Source organism: Lithobates pipiens, unplaced genomic scaffold (assembly GCF_037356315.1).
Source record: "Lithobates pipiens isolate NorthernLeopardFrog02 unplaced genomic scaffold, aLitPip1_a1.2 Scaffold_24, whole genome shotgun sequence".
Classification (NCBI taxonomy): Eukaryota; Metazoa; Chordata; class Amphibia; order Anura; family Ranidae; genus Lithobates; species Lithobates pipiens.
This window is the reverse complement of record NW_027507786.1, coordinates 23,737,623-23,760,888: the sequence shown is the minus strand read 5'-3', so window position 1 is coordinate 23,760,888 and position 23,266 is coordinate 23,737,623. Positions and strand designations below refer to the sequence as shown.

Here is a 23,266-nt window from a genome sequence, read left to right as displayed (position 1 = left end):
GTGATGTATATCTTCCCACCATATAGGTCTTTGTCTTGGGGTTCAGAGGTTGTTTATCTCGCACCTTCTTGCTCCGGCAAACTCGTTTCAGATGTCCTGTTTTACCACAATTATGACAGGTCTGATCCTTAAACCTGCAGACTTTGTGATCATGGTCTGTATTCCCACAACGGTAGCAAGCTGACCCCCGGCTTGGTGGAGGTCTGTATTCCCACAACGGTAGCAAGCTGACCCCCGGCTTGGTGGAGGTCTGTATTCCCACAACGGTAGCAAGCTGACCCCCGGCTTGGTGGAGGTCTGTATTCCCACAACGGTAGCAAGCTGACTCCCGGCTTGGTGGAGGTCTGTATTCCCACAACGGTAGCAAGCTGACCCCCGGCTTGGTGGAGGTCTGTATTCCCACAACGGTAGCAAGCTGACTCCCGGCTTGGTGGAGGTCTGTATTCCCACAACGGTAGCAAGCTGACTCCCGGCTTGGTGGAGGTCTGTATTTCCAGTTTGTGACTGTGGGCTTGACTGCTGTTCTGAAAACTTCTTGTTTCACCTCTTCTCTTCTGCCCTGGGGGTTCAATTCCTCTGTATCTTTCAGAGCCATTTCCATCATTGAAGCTATATCAATTGCCTTTGCAAGGTTAAGGTCTTTCTCTGTTAACAGTCTCTTTTGGCTAGAGTCACAATTCAGTCCCATGACAAACTTATCTCTCAGTGCGGTAGGTAGGTACTCCCCAAAAGAACAGGTAGAGGCTAGTCTGCGAAGGGCGAGCACATAAGCTTTAATTTCTTCACCTGGCTGCTGCTGCCTCTGATAAAAACGAAATCTTTCTGCAATCTCTAGTGGTTTAGGCTGGAAGTGACCCTCTAACAGTGTCAGGAGCTCTGCCAATGTCTTAGTTGCTGGTTTTACAGGAAAAAGAAGATCCCTGAGAGTGTCATATGTCTGAGCACCGACCACTGTCACAAATACTGCTACTTGCCTTTCACCTGGGATGCCATTTGCACTGAAATACTGTTCCAGTCTCTCCACCCAGGAACTCCAGGATGTCTGTTCTCCATCAAATTCACTTAATGTCCCAATCAATGACATTTTCCTGCTGGGATCTGTGATTGCTTTTATCCAGGTAACAATCCACAATGTCTTTGTCTCTCTCTCAGACTGATAGACACTTTGTAAATCCCATCCTCGTCGCCACTGTTATATCCTCTGTGTTGTGAGAGACACAAGACTCTGGTCTGGAACAATGGAAGTTTATTTCCAGTACTCACTGTACACTGCAACATGCTTCTCAGGACAGTACATCTTATTAGGCTCTTACATGTGTCCAAGATGGCTACCATACCCCTTGACCCTTGGCATCACTCCTGGGTGGAGCCAGCCTTAAAGTGGCAGTACATGTGGAACCCTTCAGGTATAACGCCACACACCTCCCCAACCTCACCACACCGACCTCACCACACACCTCCCCAACCTCACCACACACCTCCCCAACCTCACCACACCGACCTCACCACACACCTCCCCAACCTCACCACACACCTCCCCAACCTCACCACACACCTCACCACACACCTCCCCAACCTCACCACACCGACCTCACCACACACCTCCCCAACCTCACCACACACCTCCCCAACCTCACCACACACCTCACCACACACCTCCCCGACCTCACCACACACCTCCCCAACCTCACCACACACCTCCCCAACCTCACCAACCTCACCACACACCTCCCCAACCTCACCACACACCTCACCACACACCTCCCCAACCTCACCACACACCTCACCACACACCTCACCACACACCTCACCACACACCTCCCCGACCTCACCACACACCTCACCACACACCTCACCACACACCTCACCACACACCTCCCCAACCTCACCACACACCTCACCACACACCTCACCACACACCTCCCCGACCTCACCACACACCTCACCACACACCTCACCACACACCTCACCACACACCTCCCCAACCTCACCACACACCTCACCACACACCTCCCCGACCTCACCACACACCTCACCACACACCTCACCACACACCTCACCACACACCTCCCCAACCTCACCACACACCTCACCACACACCTCCCCGACCTCACCACACACCTCACCACACACCTCACCACACACCTCACCACACACCTCCCCAACCTCACCACACACCTCACCACACACCTCCCCGACCCCACCACACACCTCCCCAACCTCACCACACACCTCACCGACCTCACCACACACCTCACTGACCTCACCACACACCTCACCACACACCTCACCACACACCTCACCACACACCTCCCCGACCTCACCACACACCTCACCACACACCTCACCACACACCTCCCCAACCTCACCACACACCTCACCACACACCTCCCCGACCTCACCACACACCTCACCACACACCTCCCCGACCTCACCACACACCTCACCACACACCTCCCCGACCTCACCACACACCTCACCACACACCTCCCCGACCTCACCACACACCTCACCACACACCTCCCCGACCTTACCACACACCTCCCCGACCTCACCACACACCTCACCACACACCTCCCCGACCTCACCACACCTCACCACACACCTCACCACACACCTCCCCGACCTCACCACACACCTCACCACACACCTCCCCGACCTCACCACACACCTCCCCGACCTCACCACACACCTCACCACACACCTCCCCGACCTCACCACACACCTCACCACACACCTCCCCGACCTCACCACACACCTCCCCGACCTCACCACACACCTCCCCGACCTCACCACACACCTCCCCGACCTCACCACACACCTCACCACACACCTCCCCGACCTCACCACACACCTCACCACACACCTCCCCAACCTCACCACACACCTCCCCAACCTCACCAACACCTCCCCGACCTCACCACACACCTCCCCGACCTCACCACACACCTCACCACACACCTCCCCGACCTCACCACACACCTCACCACACACCTCCCCAACCTCACCACACACCTCCCCGACCTCACCACACACCTCACCACACACCTCACCACACACCTCCCCAACCTCACCACACACCTCCCCGACCTCACCACACACCTCACCACACACCTCACCACACACCTCCCCGACCTCACCACACACCTCCCCAACCTCACCACACACCTCCCCAACCTCACCACACACCTCACCACACACCTCCCCGACCTCACCACACACCTCACCACACACCTCCCCAACCTCACCACACACCTCCCCGACCTCACCACACACCTCACCACACACCTCCCCGACCTCACCACACACCTCTCCGACCTCACCACACACCTCCCCAACCTCACCACACACCTCCCCAACCTCACCACACACCTCACCACACACCTCACCAACCTCACCACACACCTCACCACACACCTCACCAACCTCACCACACACCTCACCAACCTCACCACACACCTCCCCGACCTCACCACACACCTCCCCAACCTCACCACACACCTCCCCAACCTCACCACACATCTCCCCAACCTCACCACACCAACCTCACCACACACCTCACCAACCTCACCACACACCTCCTCGACCTCACCACACACCTCACCAACCTCACCACACACCTCCCCAACCTCACCACACCAACCTCACCACACACCTTACCAACCTCACCACACACCTCACCACAAACCTCCCCAACCTCACCACACACCTCCCCAACCTCGCCACACACCTCACCAACCTCACCACACACCTCACCAACCTCACCACACACCTCACCACACACCTCCCCGACCTCACCAACCTCATCACACACCTCCCTGACCTCACCACACACCTCCCCAACCCCACCACACACCTCACCAACCTTAACAGACCTCCCCAACCTCACCACACACCTCACCACACACCTCTCCGACCTCACCACACCTCCCCAACCTCAACAGACCTCCCCAACCTACCCAACCTCCCCAACCTCACCACACACCTCACCACACACCTCCCCGTCCTCAACACACCTCCCCAACCTCACCACATCTACCCAACCTCACCACACACCTCCCCAACCTCACCGACCTCACCACACACCTCACCAACCTCACCACACACCTCACCAACCTCACCACACACCCCCCCGACCTCACCAACCTCACCACACACCCCCCCGACCTCACCAACCTCACCACACACCGCACCACACACCTCTCCGACCTCACCACACCTCCCCAACCTCAACAGACCTCCCCAACCTCCCCGACCTCACCACACACCTCACCACACACCTCCCCGACCTCAACACACCTCCCCAGCCTCACCACATCTACCCAACCTCACCACACACCTCCCCGACCTCACCACACCTACCCAACCTCACCACACACATCCCCGACCTCACTACACACCTCACCACACACCTCCCCAACCTCACCACACACCTCACCACACACCTCCCCGACCTCACCACACCTCCCCATCCTCAACAGAACTACCCAACCTACCCAACCTCACCACACACCTCACCACACACCTCCCGACCTCACCACACACCTCACTGACCTCACCACACACCTCAACCCACACCTCCCCGACCTCACCCCACACCTCCCCAACCTTACTACACACCTCCACGACATCACCACACACCTCCACGACATCACCACACACCTCCCCGACCTCACCACACACCTCCCCGACCTCACCACACACCTCCCCGACCCCACCACACAACTCCCCGACCTCACCACACACCTCCACGACCTCACCACACACCTCCCCGATCTCACCACACACCTCCCCGACCTCACCACACACCTCACCACACACCTCCCCGTCCTCAACACACCTCGCCAACCTCACCACATCTACCCAACCTCACCACACACCTCCCCAACCTACCCAACCTCACCGACCTCACCACACACCTCTCCGACCTCACCACACCTCCCCAACCTCAACAGACCTCCCCGACCTCACCACACATCTCCCCGACCTCAACACACCTCCCCAACCTCACCACATCTACCCAACCTCACCACACACCTCCCCGACCTCACCACACCTACCCAACCTCACCACACACATCCCCGACCTCACTACACACCTCACCACACACCTCCCCGACCTCACCACACCTTCCCAACCTGAACAGACCTCCCCAACCTACCCGACCTCACCACACCTACCCAACCTCACCACACACCTCCCCGACCTCACCACACACCTCCCTGACCTCACCACACCTCCCCATCCTCAACAGACCTCCCCAACCTACCCAACCTCACCACACACCTCCCGACCTCACCACACACCTCACAAACCTCACCACACACCTCCCCAACCTCACCACACACCTCACCACACACCTCACCACACACCTCACCACACACCTCACCACACACCTCACCAACCTCACCACACACCTCACCACACACCTCACCAACCTCACCACACACCTCCCCGACCTCACCACACACCTCCCCAACCTCACCACACACCTCCCCAACCTCACCACACATCTCCCCAACCTCACCACACCAACCTCACCACACACCTCACCAACCTCACCACACACCTCCTCGACCTCACCACACACCTCACCAACCTCACCACACACCTCCCCAACCTCACCACACCAACCTCACCACACACCTTACCGACCTCACCACACACCTCACCACAAACCTCCCCAACCTCACCACACACCTCCCCAACCTCACCACACACCTCACCAACCTCACCACACACCTCACCACACACCTCCCCGACCTCACCAACCTCACCACACACCTCCCTGACCTCACCACACACCTCCCCAACCCCACCACACACCTCACCAACCTTAACAGACCTCCCCAACCTCACCACACACCTCTCCGACCTCACCACACCTCCCCAACCTCAACAGACCTCCCCAACCTACCCAACCTCCCCAACCTCACCACACACCTCACCACACACCTCCCCGTCCTCAACACACCTCCCCAACCTCACCACACACCTCACCACACACCTCTCCGACCTCACCACACCTCCCCAACCTCAACAGACCTCCCCAACCTACCCAACCTCACCACACACCTCACCACACACCTCCCGACCTCACCACACACCTCACAAACCTCACCACACACCTCAACCCACACCTCCCCGACCTCACCCCACACCTCCCCAACCTTACCACACACCTCCATGACCTCACCACACACCTCCACGACATCACCACACACCGCCCTGACCTCACCACACACCTCCCCGACCTCACCACACACCTCCCCGACCTCACCACACACCTCCACGACCTCACCACACACCTCCCCGACCTCACCACACACCTCCCCGACCTCACCACACACCTCACCACACACCTCCCCGACCTCACCACACACCTCCCCGACCTCACCACACACCTCCCCAACCTCACCACACACTCTACAACACCAATGTACGACAGCAAATATATGGAAATCTGAGCTAGATGTTAAAATAACACAAAAAAATTGAATAAAATGATCAGTAATACACTGTGTGCACAATTATTAGGCAAGTTGTATTTTTGAGGATTAATTTAATTATTGAACAATTACAGTGCTCTTGGTCAATCCAAAATGTCAATAATCTCGCCACCCTTCTTTTCATTACCAGCCATAAGCTTTCCATTCATGGCGTCTGTCAGTTTCTTGATCTGTTGAGGATAGGGATGCACCGAAATTTCGGCCGCTGAAACATTTTTTCTGAAAAAGGCCTTTTCGGCAGTTTACTGAAAGAAAAATGCGGCCAATAATGGAGCTGCCCCCGCCCCTGGTGTCGCCTATCAGGGGGGCTTCCTATGACGTAGAAGAGAGGAGAGCCGGGAACATCACAGCTTTCATTTCAATAGCTGTGTGTTCCCCGCTGCGCGCCATCACATACAGCCCCTCCCCCTTGTCTAGGGAACTTTGATAGACAGATCACCCGTCCTAGGATTGGATAGGTGATCTGTCTATCAAAGTGCCTGGACAAGGGGGAGGGGCTATATGTGACGGCGTGTAGCGGGGAACACACAGCTATTGAAATGAAAGCTGTGATGTTCCTGGCGCTGTAATCAAACAGGCGGTGGCGGCTCTCCTCTCTCTTCACAGGCTGCAATGGGGACACTGGCTGAGCTGCAATGGGGACACTGGCTGAGCTGCAATGGGGACACTGGCTGAGCTGCAATGGGGACACTGGCTGAGCTGCAATGGGGACACTGGCTGCACTACTGGAGACACTGGCTGAGCTGCAATGTGGACACTGGTTGCACCACTGGGAACACTGGCAGCGCTGCGCTGGGGATGCTGGTGAGGCTGCATTGATCTCTTGTATCATGTCCGCAGTCTCTGACCATCTCCTGTACCAGGTCCTCAGTCAGGTGGCAGTAGCTTCTCTCTGCGGAGTTTACTATTTTTCTCTTTCAATAAAAAAAGACACAAAAAGTGATGGGCACAGATGTTTATGTTTATCCAATATTATATTAATTAATATTAGACTTCAGCGAGTGGGAGGAGTCTGACTGATTAGCGACCTTCATTTACAGGCAACTATTTTGGCTATTATATTTGACGTGGTTGTTACAGTCTAAATACAACGCAAAGTCTTCTTTATGTTTGTATCTGTGTCATATCTTTAAATAAAAAATAAAATAAAAAATAAATAAATGTAGAATATTATATGTATTGCTTCTGTGATATAAATGCCGCCACACATCATGTATGAAATGTCCAAACAAAGCTTTCCCTCCTCTCACATGTCAGAGGGAAACGAATGCCACACGATCAAACAATCCGGCGCACAATCCCTCCGTGTGTGGGCTCCGGCGGACTTTTCTTACACAAAAGTCCGGCAGACTAAGAAAGTATTTTTGCACTCCAATCTGTCCGCTGGACTCGCATTTCGGCGGACAATCCGGCCGTGTGTGTGCCAGTCCGCCGTACTTTTAAAATGAACAGACTTTTCCCGCCCGGAGAAAAGTCTGCTCCTTTTGAGCACGTCTCCAGGTAGCCGGGGCCAGCGAAGGAAGCTTCGCTGGCCCCGTCACCTGGTATGGACTTAAAGGAAATCCCAATGCCAAAAAATCAGCGTGGGGCTCCCCCCAGGTCCACATCAGACCCTTATCCGAGCACACTACCCGGCCGGCCAGGAAAGGGGGTTGCGGACGAGTGAACGCCCCCCCTCCTGACCTGTACCAGGCCGCGTGCCCTCAACATGGGGGGTGCCTTGGGGAAGGGGGGGCCGCGTGGCCCCCCACCCCAAAGCACCTTGTCCTCATGTTGATGAGGACAAGGGCCTCTTCCCGACAACCCTGGCCGTTGGTTGTCGGGGTCTGCAGGCGGGGGGGCTGATCGGAATCCGGGAGCCCCCTTTAATAAGGGGGCCCCCGGATACCAGCCCCCACCCTATGTGAATGAGTATGGGGTACAATGTACCCCTACCCATTCACCTGTGAAAAAAATTAAAAATAAAACACAACACACAAGGGTTAAAATAGTTTATTGCACAGCTCCGGGGGTCTTCTGTCCGTCTTCGGGGGTCTTCTCGCCGGACTCCTCCGATATCTTCTGCTCTTTTGCTAGCGGAGGAGTCCGGCTTTCTTCTTCGCCGCCGCCCTCTTCTTCCGACTTCGGGGGTCTTGTCCCCCTCTTCCGTTCTTCTTGCCGGGCCACCGCTCCTTCTTCTAGCTCTTTTACAAGCGGTGGCCCGGTCTTCTGTCGCCAGCTGAAGACGGACAGAAGACCCCCGGAGCTGTGCAATAAACTATTTTAACCCTTGTGTGTTGTGTTTTATTTTTACTTTTTTTCACAGGTGAATGGGTAGGGGTACATTGTACCCCATACTCATTCACATAGGGTGGGGGGCCGGTATCCGGGGGCCCCCTTTAGGGCTCCCAGATTCCGATAAGCCCCCCGCCCGCAGACCCCAACAACCAACGGCCAGGGTTGTCGGGAAGAGGCCCTTGTCCTCATCAACATGGGGACAAGGTGCTTTGGGGTGGGCGGCCACGCGGCCCCCCCTTCCCCAAGGCACCCCCCATGTTGAGGGCACGCGGCCTGGTACGGCTCAGGAGGGGGGGGCGCTCGCTTGTCCCCCCCTTTCCTGGCCGCCGGGTAGCGTGCTCAGACAAGGGTCTGAGGTGGACCTAGGGGGGAACCCCACGCCGATTTTTCGGCATAGGGATTCCCCTTTAAGTCCATACCAGGTGACGGGGCCAGCGACGCTTCCTTCGCTGGCCCCGGCTACCTGGAGACGCGCTCAGAATGAGCAGACTTTTCCCCGCGTGTGTGCGCGAGTCCGTTGATTTCAAAAGCACGGCGCATTAGTCCACTGAAAAAGTTCCGTGTGTGGGCAAGTAGCTTGTTCAAAAAGTCCGGCGGACAGTCGGCTACTTGTGTATGCGGCAAAAGATATTGAATCCTGTGATAGGGATTGCGACCAACACCTTCAGTAATCCTTGTGTAGGGACAATTCCATACAAGTGTGATTGGGACTCCTACATTCCAGGGCCCATTGATCTGGTAAGGATTTTGGTGCTCTCGGTAGAGGAGAGTGATTAGTGGAGTCTTACTTCTTATGTTGGATTTCTTATGACATCATTTTTGTGAATTTGTCCCACAACACTGAACTGTTCTAAAACTTTCATATGACTTAATAACAGCTAAAACCTACTTCTGGACCTCTCTGCCGCCTTTGATTCAGTGGACCTCCTTCTCCTCCTCAGAAACTCCACTCCTTTGGTCTCGGTGACTTTACTCTTCCTACCTATCCCAACTTACCTTCAGTGTCACTTATAATTCTACTTCCTCCTCTCATCTTCTGTTCTCTGTCGGGATTCCCCGGGTTCTGTTCTTGGACCTCTCCTATTACACCTTCTCCTTGGGTCAGCTGATAACCTCCCAAGGCTTCCAATACCATTTCTATGCTAATGACACCCAAATCTATCGCTCTGCCCCTCAGCTCACCCCCTCCGTCTCCTCACATATCACTAATTTACTAACAGATATATCAGCCTGGATGTCACACCACTTCCTCACACTCAATCTATCCAAAACCTGAGCTCATAATATTTCCTCCCCCATGAGCCTCTCTCAAGATCAATGGCACAACCATCAACCCGTCCCGACATGCCAGGGCTCTAGGTGTATTCCTGAACCACCACAAAGCTTTTAATCCACTCCCTGTTCATTCCTCACTCTTCATTGGATTACCTTTACATAGTCTATTCCCCCTTCAGTCAATCATGAATGCTGCTGCGGACTCATCCAGCTTACCAACCGCTCAGTGTCCTCCACCCCTCTCTGCCAATCCCCCCACTGGCCTCCATTCAGTGTCCTCCACCCCTCTCTACCAATCCCTCCACTGACCTCCATTCAGTGTCCTCCACCCCTCTCTACCAATCCCCCCACTGGCCTCCATTCAGTGTCCTCCACCCCTCTCTACCAATCCCTCCACTGACCTCCATTCAGTGTCCTCCACCCCTCTCTACCAATCCCCCCACTGGCCTCCATTCAGTGTCCTCCACTCCTCTCTACCAATCCCTCCACTGACCTCCATTCAGTGTCCTCCACCCGCCTCTACCAATCCATCCACTGACCTCCATTCAGTGTCCTCCACCCCTCTCTGCCAATCCCTCCACTGACTTCCATTCAGTGTCCTCCACCCCTCTCTACCAATCCCTCCACTGACCTCCATTCAGTGTCCTCCACCCCTCTCTGCCAATCCCTCCACTGACCTCCATTCAGTGTCCTCCACCCCACTCTGCCAATCCCTCCACTGACCTCCATTCAGTGTCCTCCACCCTTCTCTACCAATCCCTCCACTGGCCTCCATTCAGTGTCCTCCACCCCTCTCTGCCAATCCCCCCTCTGGCCTCCATTCAGTGTCCTCCGCCCATCTCTGCCAATCCCTCCACTGACCTCCATTCAGTGTCCTCCACCCCTCTCTGCCAATCCCTCCACTGACTTCCATTCAGTGTCCTCCACCCCTCTCTACCAATCCCTCCACTGACCTCCATTCAGTGTCCTCCACCCCTCTCTGCCAATCCCTCCACTGACCTCCATTCAGTGTCCTCCACCCCACTCTGCCAATCCCTCCACTGACCTCCATTCAGTGTCCTCCACCCTTCTCTACCAATCCCTCCACTGGCCTCCATTCAGTGTCCTCCACCCCTCTCTGCCAATCCCCCCTCTGGCCTCCATTCAGTGTCCTCCGCCCATCTCTGCCAATCCCTCCACTGACCTCCATTCAGTGTCCTCCACCCCTCTCTGCCAATCCCTCCACTGACTTCCATTCAGTGTCCTCCACCCCTCTCTACCAATCCCTCCACTGACCTCCATTCAGTGTCCTCCACCCCTCTCTGCCAATCCCTCCACTGACCTCCATTCAGTGTCCTCCACCCCACTCTGCCAATCCCTCCACTGACCTCCATTCAGTGTCCTCCACCCCTCTCTACCAATCCCTCCATTGACCTCCATTCAGTGTCCTCCACCCCTCTCTACCAATCCCTCCACTGGTCTCCATTCAGTGTCCTCCACCCCTCTCTGCCAATCCCTCCACTGGTCTCAATTCAGTGTCCTCCACCCCTCTCTGCCAATCCCTCCACTGGTCTCCATTCAGTGTTCTCCCCCCTCTCTGCCAATCCCTCCACTGACCTCCATTCAGTGTCCTCCACCCCTCTCTACCAATCCCTCCACTGGCCTCCATTCAGTGTCCTCCACCCCTCTCTACCAATCCCTCCACTGACCTCCATTCAGTGTCCTCCACCCCTCTCTACCAATCCCTCCACTGGTCTCCATTCAGTGTCCTCCACCCCTCTCTACCAATCCCTCCACTGGTCTCCATTCAGTGTCCTCCACCCCTCTCTACCAATCCCTCCACTGGCCTCCATTCAGTGTCCTCCACCCCTCTCTACCAATCCCTCCACTGACCTCCATTCAGTGTCCTCCACCCCTCTCTACCAATCCCTCCACTGGTCTCCATTCAGTGTCCTCCACCCCTCTCTACCAATCCCTCCACTGGTCTCCATTCAGTGTCCTCCACCCCTCTTAGTTGTGCCACCAGTGTGAGTGAATTGTTTCCTTGAAGGTGTGCTGGTGGCATCTCTTGGTGTTCAGAGTCTGGTATTTCACCCAATCAAACACCACACCTTCTATATGACAGACAGGCAGTTACCACAAAGTCTATGGTATGTAATGTAAAATAATAACAGATATTACTGACCTTTCACGGTGATGGTGACATTCCTGGTCAGTTTAGACTGGAGAGATTGGTGGTAGATAATACAGGAATAGATGTTCCCATTGTCCTCCATCTTGGGGTTCAGGGTCAGTAGACTTGTCGCATTGTACGTCCCGTCTGAATTCATAAGCACTTTCTTTACACAGGTCCAGATGTCTAGAGTCTCACAATCAGAAGAACCCTTACGACATTGACCCCAACATATGGAAATATCTTTTGGATAAAAGTTATGAACTTCACACAACATTGTCCTCTCCGTCCCCACCTCGATGGTCGGATCTGCTGGTGTCACGTCAGCCAATGGAGGAGCTGTACAGAGAATAATCATTATTGTTCTAATCTGCAGAAAATACAGAGATCATATCCACAGACTGTGCAGATTATACCAAGAAGAACCCATTGTAAATCAGAATACTTTATTCATCTTAAAGGAAATTATTGTGACACAGCCACACTCAAAGACAACACAAGATCACGACAATGAACAGAACAAGACACAAAGACACAAGAAAATGACCAATAATATAAATAAATAAAAAAATACTCTAATAAACCGTCCATGCAATTAAGATACAACATAGAATAGATTAAAAAAATAAATACCAAAATGCAAAAAAAGTGCCACTTTCTTTAGCATTACCAACATACTATAAAAACGATATAAAAATCCTGATCATAAAACAGATTTAAATCTTCACCTCCATCCCTCACAGAGAAGAATTATATAACTTGATGGCCACAGGCAGACATAATTTCCTGTGTGGCTCTGTGTGGTCCATCATAGTTCTGTCACCGATGGAACTCCGCAGACTGACCGCCGTATTGTGAAGTGGGTGGGAGGAGTTGTCCAAGATTGAACGTCACTTGAACAGCATTCTCTTCTCCAACACTGTTGTTAAAGACTCCAATCCAACAACATCACTGGCCTTGCCAATCAGTTTGTTGAGTCTGTTGGTGTCAGCTACCCTAAGCCTGCTTTCCTTGCATGCCATTAACACAGGAGAGTGCCGGCCACCACATACAGGATAGTGCCGGCCACCACATACAGGAGAGTGCCGGCCACCACATACAGGAGAGTGCCGGCCACCACATACAGGAGAGTGCCGGCCACCACATACAGGAGAGTGCCGGCCACCACATACAGGATAGTGCCGGCCACCACATACAGGAGAGTGCCGGCCACCACCATACAGGATAGTGCCGGCCACCACATACAGGATAGTGACGGCCACCACATACAGGATAGTGCCGGCCACCACATACAGGAGAGTGCCGGCCACCACATACAGGAGAGTGCCGGCCACCACATACAGGATAGTGCCGGCCACCACATACAGTAGAGTGCCGGCCACCACATACAGGAGAGCGCCGGCCACCACAGACTCAAAAAATCTTCAGCATCCTCCGGCAGATGTTAAAAGACCTCAGTCTCCTCAAAAATTAGAGGCAGCTCTGACCCTTCCTATAGAGCACCTCAGTGTTCTTGCTCCAGTCCAGCTTATTAGATAGGTGCACCCCCAGATACTTGTAACTCTCTACTACATCCACTCCTCAGATGGAGATGGGGGTAAATGGTGGCTTCCACACCCACTCTTCGGATGGAGATGGGGGTCACTAGTGCCTTCCACACCCACTCCTCGGATGGAGGTCACTAGTGTTTTCCCCACCCACTCCTCGGATGGAGACGAGAGTCAATGGTGCCTTCCCCAACCACTCCTCATATGGAGATGGAGGTCACTAGAGAGAACTGTCCCCTGTGGAACCCCAATATTGCTAGGTGGATCAGGTGAACGTGACACAGGAGACACCTCCAGTCAGTAGATGTGGTCACTGGGCTCCCTCTAGTCTCTGGAGGACTTCTCTGGGGGGAGATCCCACAAAAAGGCTGAGGTCACACCAATGCATTTTGTAGTGCGTTTTCAGTTTTGCAGAAACACACTACAGTCCATTTATCATGGTTTCCGATTGGTCATGTTCACATCTGTGCATTTTATGGAAAGGATCGGGGAGCAGCAGGTTGTGTTTTGGTTAGATAGACTGCAATGGATCAAAAACGTGTATTGAAAAATGCAAAAGTCACCTGGAATATGCAAACTGCAACCTGCATAGGTGTGAACTGGGCCTGAGGGCTGATTTACTAAGGCTCGATGCACATCTATGCATGTTGCTTTTGAGCGTTTCTGCAGTGCTTTTTGCGGTTCTTGGCGCGTTTTTGCACAAGCGATTTTACCAAATTCGCCGCATCCTTAACAACCGATGAGTCATCAGCTGTCAGCGGGCTTCCGGCTCAATGTAAAAACAAAACAAAAAATTCAGAGCGAAAAAACAGCTTCATACCAGGCCCTTGGGTTTAGTATGGATTCAGAGGGGACCCCCACACAGGCCCTTGGGTTTAGTATGGATTCAGAGGGGACCCCCACACACCAAAATGTAAAAATCGAGAGAAAAACAGCGTGGCGTCCGCCCTCAAAATCCATACCAGACCTTTATCCGAGCATGCAGCCCGGCAGGTCTGAAAGGGAGGGGACTAGTAGGGAAGAGGGAACCATACTAGGCCGCATGCCCTCAACATGGGGGGAATGTACCCCATACTCATTCACATAGGGGGGCAGGGATCTGGGGGCCCCCTTGATTCCAATAAGCCCCCTGCCCACAGCCCCAGACAACCACTGGGCAAGGGTTGCCAGGAGGAGGCCCTTGTCTCCATCAACATGGGGGCAAGGTGCTTTGGGGTGGGGGCGCAGAGCCCCGCCCTGCCCCAAAGCACCCATCCCCCATGTTGAGTGCATGCGGCCTGGTACGTTTCAGGTGAGGGGGGGCATTTGCTCTTCCCCTCCCTTTCATGACCTGCTGGGCTGCATGCTCAGATAAGGGTCTGGTATGGATTTTGGTGTGTGGGGGGGTCCCCTCCAAATCCATACTAGACCCAAGGGCCTGGTATGGACCAGGGTAGGGACGGACCCCACGCTGTTTTTTTCCCCAATTTTATTTATTTATTTATTTTACATTGAGCGGGAAGCAAGCTGACAGCTGATGACTCATCGGTTGTTAAGGACGTGGCGGCTAGCTTCCTGGCCTCCTCCTTAGCAACCAGCTATATACAGTGTAAAAAAAAAGAAATAAAAAAAACGCAGTACTTGCGTTTTGGATGCGGGTCCATTGAATTCTATTACTTGCAAAATGCTGCAAAAAAGTCCCCGAACCCTTTCCAAAAACGCAGAGGCACAAAAATGCATTGATGTGAACATGTTCCATAGGAACCCATGTTAAAAAATGTCCCTGCATTTCTGCAAAATGCATCAAAAAATGCATTCGTGTGAATGGAGCCTAAAGGAGGAGTGAATGTTCACTCAGGAAAGGTCACGTCAATGTTCCAATGATATTTCTGTTTATTTATCTAATCTGCACATTATTGGAGAATTTAAAGTGATCACAGCTACAGTTTATTGAGTAAAGGTTCCCGACTCTCTTAGTAAATCACCCCCAGAGCCATATAACACAGTACGGGGGAAGGGAGGGGCAATGTCACTCACCTGATACCTGTAGGGCAGCTCTGCTCGTCTCTTTAACATAATTGTTTATCACTGTACAGGTGTATTCCCCCTCATCAGAGAACTGGACCCGGGGGATGTGGAGCTCGGCGTTTCCTTTTGGGATCTCTGTATTATTCATGGAACATCCCGGTCTGAATACCGTCACCCGTCCATCATTGTATTCATACACATCGTTCTCAGTGCCGTTCTCCGATGTCCTCATCCATAGTACTCCAATGGCTCTCCCCAGATTTAGATCAGATATATCACAGTGAATGGTGACATCCTCGTCCCTCAGTACTGACACAACTGACGTCCTCGTTGTCACCCTCAGAGCCCCTATAAAATATAAATAAAGTTATTTGTACCCAAAAACCGAGGAAGAAAATATCATTATTATATCAATATTATCTGACTCCCTCGATGATTTACGACAGTAAAAATATGGAGAGCAGCCATGGCAAAAGAGGACCATTTGAGAGGGGATCCATTATGGAGAAATCCAGAGCTCCCACGTTTGGATTCCATCCAAGATCCAGGGGCATGGACTAGATTTGGGATTAAAAAACTATCACAAGTTGTCCCTGAAGGGAGAATGATTTCATTTGCCAAAATAAGGAAATGTTGGAATATACCTGGGAACTACACTTTTAGTCCTTGTACACACGGTCGGAGAATCTGTCGAAATGAGTCTTATCGGACCGTGTTGTCGGATAATCCGACTGTGTGTGGTCTGCATCGGACTGATTCCGTCCGAATCTCCGTCCAACCCAATTTTCCAACATGTTGGAAAGATTTCCCGACCAACTGGGCCGGACGGACCTAATCCGATCATGTGTAGAGCATTTTCATCGGACCAAGTGCCACGCATGCTCAAATTCCGACACGGAAGCGCTCGTTCAGGTAAAACTACTGGTCGTAAGCGATATAGCACATTCGTCACGTTGCAATGTTAAAAAATCATTCATGAAGCGCATTCTCTTGTTCTGATCATAGTCACACACACTTCTCCCGAACGGATTTCATTGCTCTTTTTTTAACCATTTCAGCAATACAATTTTAGTTTAAGTCACATCTACACAATGTTTGTTTTATTTTTTGGATGTTTTTGGGGGGGGGGGATTCCCTAAAAATCTCCTTTAAAGACACTGGTCATTTAACCTTTTTTTTTACTTTTTATTTTTGGGTGTAAACTTACAACATTATTGTATTTTTTAGATTTTCTTTATCTTTTTTAATCTACAGGAAGTTGTTTAGTGTTGGTACCCCTTGTTCTTTATTTCACTTTGTATTTTGGAAATGTACCTGCCTGCTCACAAATAAACTCTACTGTTTGAAGGAAAACACATTACACAAGTATTTCATCAAACAAAAATAAAATTTATTTTGTTTGCTCCAAAAGAAAACTAGGAACGCAGCACTGGAGAAACTTCTTAACTTTGGTGCAGCCTTTGGCCCCCAGGGCAGACATGAATAAATGATATAAAAAAAAAAATGGTGGCCTGAGGAGTAGATATCTCAGGGGGAGAAGTCTGGTCCCGAAGTCCTAGAGAGCAGGAAATTCAGATGCCATTTCTGTCCCCCGGATGGTGATCTTGAACAGGCTGCATTTTCTGGCACACCAGACTGAACCCAGGCCATCACTCTCTGGTCTTCCTTTGTGACTTCCCACCAGGCATCCTTCCAGGCTGTGGCTGGGCTCCTGTAGTTGGGGCAGGAGGAGGAGGAGGGCAATGGTGGGCCTCCTGGCTGCCACTTGCCACAGCCTCCCCCCGACTGAGGTCTTCTTGTGTATGAAAAGGGGACATAGTTTTAGTTTTTTGATCATCAATCACAACATTTTGTGCTCCTGGCTTTTGCTGTTTGACTGTTACCAAATAGAACAGACTATCATTCTGAGCCCAGCATTTTTCTTTCCCGTCCCAATCATTTTTGGTCATTACTGTCTATTGAGATGTAAACCACTTGGAGAAATCTCAACTTACTGATCAATAAGAACATCTAGTTAACATCATTAAATGCAACACAAGAAATATGTTCAACAATGCAATACCTGTCTCAAGCTGGACCCCACCACATGGTGCTGCCTGGAAGGCCCAGGTTGGTCATCAGAAGCCTCAGCTGGGGGTGAAGGATGCCTTGGAGGAAGCCTGGAGAGTGGTTGCCTGAGTGGTGGCCTGGGTACCCCCTGGTCTACCAGAAAATGAAGCCTGTCAAAGTGCACCATCTTGGGGTAATAAACAGCATCTGGATCTCCTGCTCTCAAGGACTCCAGGTGCTTCTTTCTCTCCCTGAAATATGTAATCTTCATGGCCCCAATTTTGTGATTCAGATATGTCATGTCTGCCGTGGGGACCCTGATCTGCACCAAAGCAAGCAGTTTCTCCAGTGCTGCGTTCCTCTTGGATCTGTCATAATAAAATTTGTTGTGGAACTGCCACAGGCAGGGTATCTCCATGAAGAGCTCGAGGCATAGCCCCATAAAGTTGGGATTGTTGAATGGGTCCATTTTGTCTGCAAGACACAACACAAGACAAACCCTCAAATACTAATAATGCAATTAAAATCCCTCCTAATCTTGTCCCAACAGTGGCCTAGATACAAGCAGTCTAGTCTAGTGAAGCACCAAGTTAAAAATGTTACCTTCGTTTTGACGTTCGCCGCGTCCGTGACTCACACTCTCCTCCCAGATCGTACGAACGATACACATGTGTGGCGTTTTATATACAGTGCGCATGCGTGAAACTCCGCCCGCCCCTGACGTTCTTTCTAGACTATTCCCCGCCCCTTCGCTTCCTGCGCAGTGGGGAGAGCACATGGCGGAGAGAACGCAGGTGCACAATCAGAGTTCCACTAACGAGGAGGAGGGTGAGGAAAGCCCGGAGCCTGAAACGTCCCGATCCTGGAAGACAAAATTTAAGGCCTCAAATATGTCTTTTGGAGAGATGTTGGAGATGGTGGACATATTGAACAGGACCGACTATGATGGGAAGTATGGACCTTACCCAAACCCAAATATCAGAAAGGCCAAGATCATGAATAAAGTTGTGAAGAGTCTTCTGAAGAATTTTGGGGTACGCCGATCCAAGGATCAACTGAGAAAACACTGGTCAGACCTGAAACTGAGGGAACACGAGCAGTACCTAAGGATCAAGCGTGTTCTTAAAAAAAGTACGTAGTTGTCGTGTGTTCATATTATTATTATTGCTTGCATACTGCTCCATGTGCTTTGATTTCATGTTGTGCATTTTAAAATGGCCACTTTCAAGGTCATGGTTTTGTTCGTTCGTATGAAACATCATTCTGCAGGGAAGTATTCCAGCTTAACAAAGTGGCCCCAATAATGTTCTCACCTTGTAACTCGGCCCAAAAACACAATTGTACAACACTTCCAAGCAATGTTTCATATTCCTATTTCTGCCCTCAGTGTGCTAATTAATCTTTGTTTACATTCTCATAGGGGAGAGAAGACTTGGCAAGTATGAGAACACCAGGCACCATGAGGACACCAGGGATCACACCCCTCCCAAAGAAGGGCAACTTCCAAAAGCAGAAACAGAGGAGCAGGAGGAAGAGGAGGAAGAAGGAGAGATTGTGGAGGTTGGGCAAATTGTCACCACAACAGGTGAGTGTCGGAGAACACAGCTTCCGGTAAGCTCATCAATGTATATCACCATATTTATAATACATGGTGTGTTTGTTTGCTTTGTTTTCTAGGTGATGTGGAGGAAGATTCCCGTTTTACCAGTGAAAGTGCCCAGATCTTGATCGGGGAGATAATGGGGTGCAACAGGGATTTGGAAATTGTACAACAAAACATCAATGATGTTAAAAATAAAATGAAGAACATCATTGATGTTTTGGGGAGAGTGTGAAAATGAAAAAACTAGATAGGGTTTTATTTTTGTTTTTTAAAATAAAAATGTTGTATTTTGCATAATTCCAAATTTGGAAGATGCACAGAGTGTGTAAACATGCGCTATCTCCCATCATGGGGGATCAATGTACGTGTTTTGTGGAAAGTGTCTGAAATGAAGGGGTTGCAGCCCCAAAGCATGTACATTGATCCCCCATGATGGGAGATAGCACATGTTGACACACTGTGTGCATCCTCCAAATTTGTATTTTTCAGGGGTGACACCCCATGTGATGAAGGCAATATCAGCCCAGTTTGTACATACTCATGTCTGATATTGTCTTCACTTTTCCAAGTTGAACTTTGTAAGTTCCTGTGTTCTGTATTTTACGCTTTGATACCTGCCTGTTTACACAAAAAAACAAGTAAAAAATAAATATTATTAAACTCGGTTTTGGATACCCAAAATATCTTGGTTTGTTGTAAAAACCTTAAGGGCCGGTTCACACAGCGAGCCGCGGCGAGGCGTCTCCGACTTCCTCGCCGCGACTTGCAGGGGGGGTCAGCGGCGACTTGCAGAGGACTTCTGCATAGAAGTCAATGCAAGTCGCCCCCGAAGTCGCCCCGAAGTAGTACAGGAACCTTTTTTCTGAGTCGGAGCGACTCGAGTCGCTCCTCTCAGAACGGTTCCATAGTACTGAATGGGGGCGACTTGCGGGAGCGAGGCGAGGCGAGCCGTGTTGCCTCGCCTCGCCTCGCAGTGTGAACCGGCCCTTACTAAACACACATATGAATGTGCTTGTATTAAAAAGTTTCATTCTCAACAATGTGTGGCTTCCTTTTTCATTGGGATTACAATGTATTTGTAGTGAAATTTGAGTTTGTGCTGAGAAGGAGTGTGATTTACTAAAGGCAACTCCACTTTGCACTCCAAGTGCAGTTTCAGGTGTACTTTTGCAGGGCACTTGTAGTGCATAGTGGATGTACCTTTAGTAAAAAGCACCCACAGTGAGGTGTAAATTTGGACAATCATGCCGTTTTCCTGCCATGGTGCTGAAAACGAGCACGATTTTGATCAGTAATGCACTACATACATTAGTTACAATAACAAGGTGTGTGTGTAGCAGACCCACAACATAATAAGATTATCTGAAGAAGAGACTGTCCCCTCATCACGCTCTGAACTTGGGTTTGCACTGTTGGTGAAAAAGGCACAACTTGTCCAAAAATGGCAAAGTGGGAGGCCACAGTCTGCCATTCCTGTGGCGTTGAAGGACACTGTGTAGTGACACAAGAAAACAAACTAGTAATTTGACAAATCAACATTGCATGCAGATTAGACACCCACATTTTTGGACAAAATTAGTATAACATTTTTTAAAATGAGTATTTAAAGCCTAAAGTATAAGGTCCCCTTATGAGAGTCCTAACCCCCCCCCCACCCCCTCCATCTGATGGGCCCTTGTTAAAAAATGAGGGGGGATGTTTAGGAGAGGTAACCCTCTCCACTTGATTGAGAGCTGAATGCCTAAATAATGTGTGATACTTTGGGAAGCCCCTCCTTAGTTACACTATTGGCAGCCCACCGGACAGGTAAGAAGTGTCATAATAACAAAATGGAAGCACATTTTGACATTCTGCTATTACATAGCAAGACACTACACTACATGCTTTGGTGAATTGTTCCATAAATGTGATCATGAAAAAGGTATTTAGAGTGTGTATTGGGTTGGGTCAAGTCATGAGATAGAACATTGCTATCAGCTGAAGTAACAGTTGGGGACAAGGGGGTTCCTAATGAGTTTGGCACAACTCCAAAAAACACAAAAAAGGTCACTTTGCATGAATTGAAGCACACACATCACATTTGTAGAGATTTTAGGGGGTGTTTAGGGGAAAGCAATACTATGGAGCTGCCAAAAGACATCGTCAAGTAACTAGACTCTAGTTTTAGGGGCCAAGAAGAGCATGGTGGGGAAGTTAGTGTGGCAAATCCGCATGAGGACAAAGGGGCAGAGCATATCAATTAGAGCATATTGCAATGATGGTAATTAGGGAATGAGGAAAGAAATGCAAGACATTAGCAATCATGAAATACATAGAATGTGATGTTTAAGGTTAAAAATTAGCATAATATAGTCCTTCAGCAGGAGCTGAATGATGGCAGAACAGGTCTCTGGAATAATGATCCCCAGAGCCTGGGGGGAGATGCCTGTGGAGAACTTGAGGTCCTGAAGGTTCGTCTACGTACTCATCATACAGTTTGTGCTGTGCAGGGGTTCTTACTTTGACTTTGACACAAGCCCTTTGGCTTGTGTCAAAGTCAAAGTAAGAACCCCTGCACAGCACAAGCTGTACGATGAGTACGTAGACGAAACATGTTTGGAAAACGGTCGGGTGGTCAGAACGGACACCAGAAAGCAACGCTAAACAGCAAGGCCTGAAAGGACGACCTGAATAGCAGGAGCAAGCAGGCAATAAAAAATGCCTTTCAAAGCGTACTATACCAAGATAGAGTCCACAATGAGAAGCAAATACTTAATGACTGCATGCACTGATTATCAGATACGCAAAGACAAGCACAAACTGAAGAGCAGTAGCGATCTGAATCACTAATCTGAAAAGCGCAAATCGTCTTTCACCAAATTTCTACTAAAACACGAGATCAGCAAAAGGAGCCCAAAGGGTGCCGGACGTGGTGCTGAACTTCCTTTTTCTAGTCCCGCCGTACACAGCTTACGTCACCGCGTTCTTGGCAACCGTGAAATCAGACAACTTGGCCCGACTGTGTGTATGCAACAGTTTCGGACACAATCCGTCGGACTAAATCCAACGGGCAAAATCCGACGGATTTGGTTGCCAAAGTCTCCGACCGTGTGTACGTGGGCTTAGATACATGCAGTTGCTCCATGCTTTATTGGCTCAGTTCCCAGAGGGGTTCCCACAATTGATAGAAAACTGAAAATTTATATCAAATACTTACCTTAATTTTCCTTTCCTGATGGACTCCATGGCAGCCTACGTATGAGTTAATCCCGCCTCTCATACCTCATAGGACCCCACTCCCATAAATCTTTGCTTCTAGTCAGAGACCACGTCCCGTAACTTAGCCTACTCCAGCAAACGGGAGGGAACTCCTGCTGCCATGGAGTCCGGAAAGGAAAGGAAAATTACGGAAAGTATTTGATACAAATTTTCAGTTTTCCTGACAGACTCCATGGCAGCCTACGTATGGAAAATAACTAACCATACACACCCGGGTGGGCAATTGCTGGTTAAAGAAAAAAAAGGTTTAATTGGCACCGTCAACAGATAAGACATTCAAACCAAAATTAACCGAAGACAAAGAAGCCGGTACTACGTAATAGTGTGTCATAAATGTATTAATTGACGACCATGAGGCGCTTTACAGATCACTTCCGGGGGAAACGTAATGAGCAGCCGCCCACGATGTAGAAATGCTCCTAGTAGAATGAGCGGTCACCGCTTCCGGAGGAGCCAAACCCTTAGGCCTTATAAACCCCTTGGATGGCCTGAACAATCCAAGCTGCGATGGTTCAGGAAGAAGCACGCAAACCCTTATTGTTCCCATGGAAATAAATGAACAGGTGAGGGGACTTCCAGAAAGGAGCCA

The 23,266-nt window shown here is 50.7% G+C and overlaps 2 protein-coding genes across 6 annotated transcripts in view; both read right to left on the bottom strand.

The window, feature by feature from the left end:
* Positions 1-23,266, bottom strand: part of LOC143929724 (hemicentin-1-like) — a 419,992-nt gene that overhangs the window by 105,522 nt on the left and 291,204 nt on the right. The window lies entirely within an intron of this gene.
* Positions 7,257-23,266, bottom strand: part of LOC143929728 (natural cytotoxicity triggering receptor 3 ligand 1-like) — a 34,129-nt gene continuing 18,119 nt past the window's right edge. The window contains exons 2-4 of the mRNA XM_077453702.1: positions 15,777-16,115; positions 12,226-12,552; positions 7,257-7,423 (exon numbers count right to left, since the gene is read on the bottom strand). Of these exons, the coding sequence (XP_077309828.1) occupies positions 7,377-7,423; positions 12,226-12,552; positions 15,777-16,115 (713 nt within the window). The 3' untranslated portion in view covers positions 7,257-7,376. The remainder of the gene's footprint in view (positions 7,424-12,225; positions 12,553-15,776; positions 16,116-23,266) is intronic.